The sequence below is a fragment of the Tinamus guttatus genome, unplaced genomic scaffold, assembly GCF_059628265.1.
Source record: "Tinamus guttatus ecotype Peru unplaced genomic scaffold, ASM5962826v1 Tinamus_guttatus_pri_ptg000004l, whole genome shotgun sequence".
In the NCBI taxonomy this organism is placed as follows: domain Eukaryota; kingdom Metazoa; phylum Chordata; class Aves; order Tinamiformes; family Tinamidae; genus Tinamus; species Tinamus guttatus.
Window position 1 is genome coordinate 17307186 of NW_028288538.1, and position 7670 is coordinate 17314855.

At 57.4% G+C, this 7670-nt stretch overlaps 1 protein-coding gene across 1 annotated transcript; it reads left to right on the forward strand.

The window, feature by feature from the left end:
• Positions 1–5083: 5083 nt before the first annotated feature.
• On the forward strand, positions 5084–7418 carry ISL2 (ISL LIM homeobox 2). Its single transcript, XM_088527800.1, has 6 exons — positions 5084–5138; positions 5982–6171; positions 6333–6592; positions 6696–6979; positions 7054–7221; positions 7302–7418. Exons 1-6 carry the CDS (start codon positions 5084–5086, stop codon positions 7416–7418), a joined length of 1074 nt encoding a protein of 357 aa, XP_088383926.1.
• Positions 7419–7670: the final 252 nt, after the last annotated feature.

Below are 7670 nucleotides of genomic sequence, written 5' to 3' on the forward strand. Positions count from 1 at the left end.
GAAACTGGCTTGATGCGGATTACACCCCGAAGCACAAAGGAAGTCTTTATCACTTATGGCTAGTGTTTTAGGAGCTTATAACTGTAATCAGGTAGGGATTATATCAGCATGATCCATATTAGCTGAACCGTGACAAAAAGCTTTTTTTTAAAAAAAAAAAAAAAAAAAAGAAGGCGTGACAATAGTATTAATAAAACCAAAACTCACAGGTGTCAATAGAGAATGGACTCGCAATCAACTGCAGTCAGAGGACACTGCTCTCTTTTGGGGGGAAAAATAGTCATTAATTAGTGGAAGCAGATCCTTATTCAGTGCATTGTTATCCAGGATTATTTCATTAGGATCTGCTGACCCAATTTCTGCATCGGAAAGGAAATTACATTTTTTCACACTAGGGGAAGGGGCAGGGGGAAGAAATTAATAACACAGATTACTCAAACTTTTAAAAATATTGAAGCTAATGAGAAGCTAATGAGAGCTAATGAGAAGCTGGGCTGGTACCTGTGGTATCTTTGCAAAAACCACAGTGGAAAATGAAACCTGGAGCATCACAAATATGTAATCATGTCTCCATCAAAATCGGATTTTGGTTCCCTTAAAATACATAATTCCTAATTACAACATATGGAATCCAGCTAATACAGCCTCATGACTATGGGATTTAGGGAGCAGGAGGAATTTTTTTGTTAGGGCTGTGATGGTCCTCTCCAGTATGGGTCATCCTCAGCTTACAGCTCCCACAATCTCCCCAAGAGTACCTGAGTTATATAAATTAAAGCTGCATTTGGATACCTTCCCCAATGCACAAAGGATTCACTTCTTCTTAATCTGTTAAAATCCAATAACCTTAAAGCAACTGGAACCTGCTTTCTGCTTGCTGTGTTTTTCTGAACAGAACAGGTTGTCCCCACCATCCTGGCAGCAAGGTGGGAAGGAGCTGCAGGAAGAGAAAAGCAGGGAAAACCCACCTCAATTCCCACAGTGCCAAAAAGGGTGGCTGGAAAAATCACTCTCGCTTGAGTGCTTTACGCCCAGCGCCGCTGCTGGGGAGCCTGGGATGCTGTCCTGAGTGGCTCTCATTCCCGCAGCTCAGCCCTTCCTTGCTGCCACAGCTGCTTTTCCTGCAGGAAATACAGAAACATGTAAGCTGAGACTTTTCTACCCCCAAACCCTTCCTGCTTGGCCTCACACACCATCTGAAAAGGGACAAGACCACAAGCTGCTCCTCTATAGCTGGGGCCAGCAGACAGCTAAGACAAGACCACCCAAGGGAACCAGAGCACCCCTCCTGCTCCTCCACTTATTCCCAGCCTGCAACACCCCCCCCGCCACACACACACACACACACACAGACAGGTGTCCCCCCTTCCTCACAATCCTCTCATTTGCAAAGTGTTTTCACCTGGCAATCACATAACAAGGCACCAAGGAAGCACCTTGCAGCTAAGGGGACATGTGTGTACTGGCTGCTGCATTATAGCACTGCTACTTCTTAAACAGGTAGCTGTTCTTTGCTGCCTGTGCAGCAGTGCTGGAGAGAGCTGTGTGCTCCCAGTGCTTCCCTGGGAAGGCGAGAACCCACAAAGCCCATAATGACCCCTGGCAGAGCCCTCTGGACGCCTGCAAGCGCTTTGGGAGAGCTGTGCCCACGTTTCCCTTGCTCTGATTTCAGCCCAGTAAATAACACTTCTGTGCTGAAGGCAGCAGTCTCGACAGGCCTCTGCTTCAAACAGTGTGTGGGGACCTGTTTCACTTAGACTCCTTATTCCCTTTAAGAGCAGCCCTGTCAGAGAAGCTGGCATGGATGCCCCACTGGCGACCCAAGGGAAGCAGCTACCCGAATCCAGAGTTTCTCAGGAGAGGTGAAGCAGAGCCTTCCCAGTGACTTCTCCAGCCTTATACATACTCACCGCCTTCAATGCAGCACCCAGTGGCACTGCAATGCCCTGCAGCTGCTGGCCAACTCTAGAATATATTCCTAATTTGCTGTTAAAGTGAAAGCAGTGAGTGGAACAGCTAAGGCAACAGCCTCTCTGGGAGAGGACTGGAGTCAGCCAGAAGTGAAGGGATTGGTGCCGATGGGGGGGAAGGCTCCCAACGCACGGCCCGGGGCCGGAGCAGAGGATGCTGCGAGCCCTTTCAGCGGCCGTGAACTTGCCTTGTGGCCCCGCGGGGCCGCTTGGCAGGCGCTGGCCGTGCCAGGGCTGGCGGGGGCTCTTGTGCAACGCTGCCTCCGCGGAGCCAGGCCGCTTCCCGCGCCGCTGCCGGCCCCCGCTGCTCGCAGAAGAATTGCGCCCAAAGCGCCGCATAGCGATGCGAGTGCATCACGGGGCGCGAGACCGCCGGCTTAACCGCCGCTTCACTTGGGCGCGTTTGTTTGTGAGTTATGTACGTGCCTTTCTTTTGTCAACATCTCCTTCTGAAAAGGATATTGATTTTGTTTTCAAAGGCTCGCGAAACTAAAATGAATGACTACATTCTCAGGAAGAGTCATTTTCTCAACAGCTGTAAATAATTTATTGTTCGCAACCCACCCAGATCAAAAGATGCTTCATCAACTGATGTGGCAAAATCTGGTGCAAGCTGCATTTCTATTATCTCAGATCCAATTAACCATTTGGAGCAGACTAAAACATAACTAGATCAATCCAGAATCAGATTAATATCCAATCCATAATCACATTAATCACAATCTGTCCATAATTAGCCATCAGGTAATCCCATTGGACAGGAGGTGACATGCAGTATCCCATTATCTCATTAATTACCTATTTCGAGTGTCAGGCATTGTCCCCAAATAAAACATTTTTGTGTATTTTTATTGTTTTTTAAACAGAGATGGATGAGGAATTCTCTTTTTGCTCCGTCCACCCTGTCTAAGCCATAACCGGCTCCAAGGTGGAGTTTTACAACATTTCTTTGTTTTTATGTCCTGCACAAGAACCAAGTGATGGGTCCTGGGGAGATGTCAGCTTTTTAAATAAAACATGATTATCTTGGGGAGACGGATAAATAAAACATTTGTTTCAAGTGAACAAGTTTGTGAAAGAAAACCCTTCATCAAAGGTTTTAATGGTAACACGATAACAATAGCTTTGCAATGCTAAATCTTATTGCAGATGGTTCCTGTCCTTTTTTGTAATGCAAGTGAAATTGTGTTCCATCTGTTTTAATTTTATAATGGACTTAATCCACGGCTGTCTCTGCAAGAACTGGCATTTGCTGCCTTTGCAATATGCTGCAAACAGAAAAACTGTCACCGTTTCCTCTCTGCAGAGGGAATTCCTGTCTCTGGTGGGGGAAAGCACGGAGGCTCTGTGCAAAGTGGGATGCTCCTCGCAGCCCCACACCGTGGCCTTCTGTTTCACGGATGGCTCGTGCGTGAAACCCATGCGTGACTGCTCCAAAACATGGCCATGGGACAGCGGAGAGCAACAAAGCTTGGCATATGTGGGGACTGCCCTTGTTTCTCGCTGCCCAGCACTGCCAGTGATTGTGCTGGCTGATGCTGGTTTTGCCAAGGTGCTTCTTGACCTGAGCTGTTCTAGGATTTCATGGCATTTGGGGATTTTAGGATTTGAACTTCCCTGTGGCCCCTAGAATAACCAGGCAGGTAACCTGCTTGCAAACTGCAGGCACAGCGCTGCTTTCCCGCTCCCAGCCGTCGCACATCACGTGCCGCTGCTCCGCGGCTGGGGGCCGGCAGCAGCACCCGCTGCTCCCGCGGAGCAGTGTCGGCACAGGTGAGCCCGGCTGCACGGCTTGGCTCCGGCTGGCAGGAGCAGGGACCGCGAGGGAACCATGGTGCTCTCACACGCATCTCCCTCCCGGCACTTTGGCAACACGGACAGCTCCAGCTGAGCTGGGGCGGCCGCGCGGGTCCACGGCGCTGCAGGCACCCGGCCCCTCTGCTCGCAGCCCCTGCGAGGTGGGTGTCTCTCGCAGGGCTTCGCGCTCTCAAAGCCGAAGCAAACGCTCCGGTTTCCCACTGCTGCCCGGGAAGCCCGGAGGGGCTGGGCACAAGGGCTGCACAGGCTGCCGGTGCCCACAGCGCGGAGGGGCTGCGCGGCTGGGAAGGCAGTGAAACCCCACGTCGCTCGGCCGCGTCTCCCACCGGCTGTGCTGGGCAGTCCCCACCCGCGGCCCCTCGCTGTGACTTTTCAGAGCTCGCCGGAATTAATTTTTTATACCAACTCCTTTTCTTTTTTCTCCTCTCTTTTGCAGGCACAATCGGTTTCCAGCGGTGTTGCCGCAGAGGGGGCTCTGCCGCTCGGCTCCGCTGGAAGCGCGGCCGGCGCTGCCGCAGCAGCGGCTCCTCGCGGCCCCCGCTCCCTCCCGACGGCGCGTGCCGGGGCGCAGCAGTCCCGCGGCCTCTCCGCACGGAGCCGCGCCAGGAGCCACCTGCCCCCGCCTGCGCCGCGGCACAGAGCGGAGCGGGGGCCCCGACGGCCGCGGCGCGCCGCCCCTGCCCTGCCCGCGGCTCCGCGCGCACGCCCGTCCGCAGGACACCTGCCTGCGGCAGCGAGAGCGGTGCGGCGCAGAGAGGAAAGCGCGAGAAGGGCAGAAAAACGTAAAACTGATTGAAATAAAATACTGCAGTGAAATAGAATGGTAAAATAAAATAACAGAGTACAACAGGGTGGCACATATGAGAAGAGCAATACGGCGAAAACGAAGTAAGAAGCAAAACGTTGGAAAATTCCATGAAAAGCCAAAATAAAGGAGAAACAAAACTGACAAATTAAAGGAGAAAAAAATCAAGGACGGACGGCACGGCGGGAGCAGGAGCGCGGACGGGGCGCACCCGGCGCGCGCTGCCCCGGGGCCCCGCTCCGCGCGCCGCCGCGCGCCCATTGTTCGGCGCGGCCAATCCGCTGCGGCGCGCGCCGCGGCCGCCAATCGCCGGCGGGGGCCGCGGGCCGGGCGGTGAGGTCAGCGCGCCCCCCCCCGCGCCCGGTGCGCGCTGACATCACGGCCCGGCGCGGCCCGGCGGGGCGGGCCCGGCGGGGCGGGCGCGGCCCCCGCCCGGCGCGGCTAGAGCTGGAGCGGCGGCGCCGCGTCCCGCACCGCGCCCGCCGCCCGCATGGTGGACGTGCTGCTGCCGCCGCGCCCGGGCGCCATGGGCGAGCCCGCCAAGAGTAAGTGCGCGCCGCGCCGCTGCCGTCGGGCGGATCCGAGCCGGCCCCGCGGTGACAGCGCCGGGCGCGCTGCGGCAGCGCGGCCGCCTCCGCGCGCGCCCGACCCGCGCTGCCCTCCGCGCCCCCGCTCACCGCTCCGCTCTTGTCCGGGCGCCGTCCCGCTGCCCTGCCTCGTTCATTGCCCTTCTCTTGCCCCTTCTTTTATTTCTCCTTCTTTTTCTCCTTCTTTCAATTCGTGTTTCTCGCTATTTCTGACTCTCGCTCCGGTTCTGTGGTTTTCCTTCATTCTCTCCATCCTTCTTTCCCTTCTGATTTCGTTCTGTAGTTCGCTGTTTCCGCTTTATTTCTCTTTCTGTTTTTCCGTTTGTTTCTCCGTCTTTGTAATTTCACTTCTCTCTTTCTCTTTTTATTTGCCCGTGTCACAGCTTTCACCTCCGTCTTTCCGTTTTCTCCCTTTCTGTTTTTGTTTCTTCCTTTCATTTTTTCTCTCTCGTTTTCTCTCTTTTAAAAAAATCTATTTTCGTTTTTCTTTCTGTATTTTTCGTTTTGCATTTCTTTTCTGCGTGTGTTTTTCCTTTATTTCTTTCTGGTTCGTTTTTACTGCGGTGCGTTTCTACCTTTTTCCCTTCTGTGCTTTCGTTCTAATTTGTCTACGTTTGTCGCTTTCCCGTTCTCCGTTTCCCGTTCTCCTCTCGGGTCCTCCCGTTATTTCTATCTTATTCCGTTTTTCCCCTGGAGGAAAAAAAAAAAAAAAAAAAAAAAAAAAAGAGTTAAGTTGAAGAAGCGACTCCCTGTCCCGCGGCGTGGGGCGGGGGGCTCGCACCGACGGCCGCTCTCCCGCAGGGCGGCCGGGGCGGGCGCGCTGCGCGGGCTGCGGGGGCCGCATCCAGGACCGCTTCCTGCTGCGCGTCTCGCCCGACCTGGAGTGGCACGCGGCGTGCCTCAAGTGCGCCGAGTGCGGCCAGCCCCTCGACGAGACCTGCACGTGCTTCCTCCGCGACGGGAAGGCCTACTGCAAGCGCGACTACAGCAGGTGACCCGGCGCTCCGGAAAAAAAAAAAAAACATATATATATATGTATATATACACACACACATGTATATATAAAAGAGCGACGGAAAAAAAAAAAAAGATAGCCCTCAATTCGCGGAGCGGGTCGCGCGGCGCCGCGGGCTCACGGCGCCCTCCCCGCAGGCTCTTCGGCATCAAGTGCGCCCGGTGCCGGGCGGGCGTGAGTAGCAGCGACCTGGTGATGCGCGCCCGCGACCACGTCTACCACCTCGAGTGCTTCCGCTGCGCCGCCTGCGGCCGCCAGCTCCTGCCCGGCGACCAGTTCTGCCTGCGGGAGCGCGACCTGCTCTGCCGCGCCGACCACGGGCCAACCCCCGACGGCGCCGCCGCCCGCGGGCCGCGCAGCCCCGCGCTGCCGCCACCCGCCGCCGCGCACCTCCCAGGTACCGGCGGGGCGGGCGGGCGGCGGGGCGCGCGCGAGCGGCGGGGCCGTCGGGGGGGCGGCGGCGGCGCTGACGGGGCGCTCGCCCTGCCCGCCCGCCACAGAGCCGGTGCCCGGGCGGCCGCCTGCCCCGCGGCCCCCGGCGCACAAGGCGGCGGAGAAGACGACCCGCGTGCGCACGGTGCTCAACGAGAAGCAGCTGCACACGCTGCGGACCTGCTACGCCGCCAACCCGCGCCCCGACGCCCTCATGAAGGAGCAGCTCGTGGAGATGACGGGGCTGAGCCCCCGCGTGATCCGCGTGTGGTTCCAGAACAAGCGCTGCAAGGACAAGAAGAAGTCGCTGCTCATGAAGCAGCTCCAGCAGCAGCAGCACAGCGACAAGACGGTGAGCCCTCGGCGGGAGCGGCGGGCGCGGCGCCCCTGCCGGCGGCGCTGACGGCCGGTGCCGTGTCCCCGCAGAGCCTGCAGGGCCTCACCGGGACGCCGCTGGTGGCCGGCAGCCCCGTGCGCCACGAGAGCGCCGTGCAGGGCAGCGCGGTCGAGGTGCAGACGTACCAGCCGCCCTGGAAGGCGCTCAGCGACTTCGCGCTGCAGAGCGACCTGGAGCAACCCGCCTTCCAGCAGCTGGTGAGCGCCCGCCCCGCCGGGGCCGGGGGACCGGGTCGGGGGGCCGCGCGCTGCGGCGCTCACCGCCGCCCTTCCCGCAGGTCTCCTTCTCCGAGTCCGGCTCCCTGGGCACGTCGTCGGGCAGCGACGTGACCTCGCTGTCCTCGCAGCTCCCCGACACCCCCAACAGCATGGTGCCCAGCCCGGCCGAGACGTGAGGCGCCCGCCGCCGCGGCACCTCCGCATGCCTGCGCTCCCTGCATGAGACACGCGCCGCGGGCCGCGACAGCGCGCCGGACACTGCGAGACGCCTTCGGTTTTTTATTATTATTTTTTATTAATTATTCTTATTTAAAAAGAACAAAAATACGTTACCGACGGCCAAAACGCACCGGGATTCCAGCTGCCTTCACCCGACCGCGGAGCCAGCCCCCGCCCGGGGTTATTCGTTGCTTTTTTTTTTTTTTGCC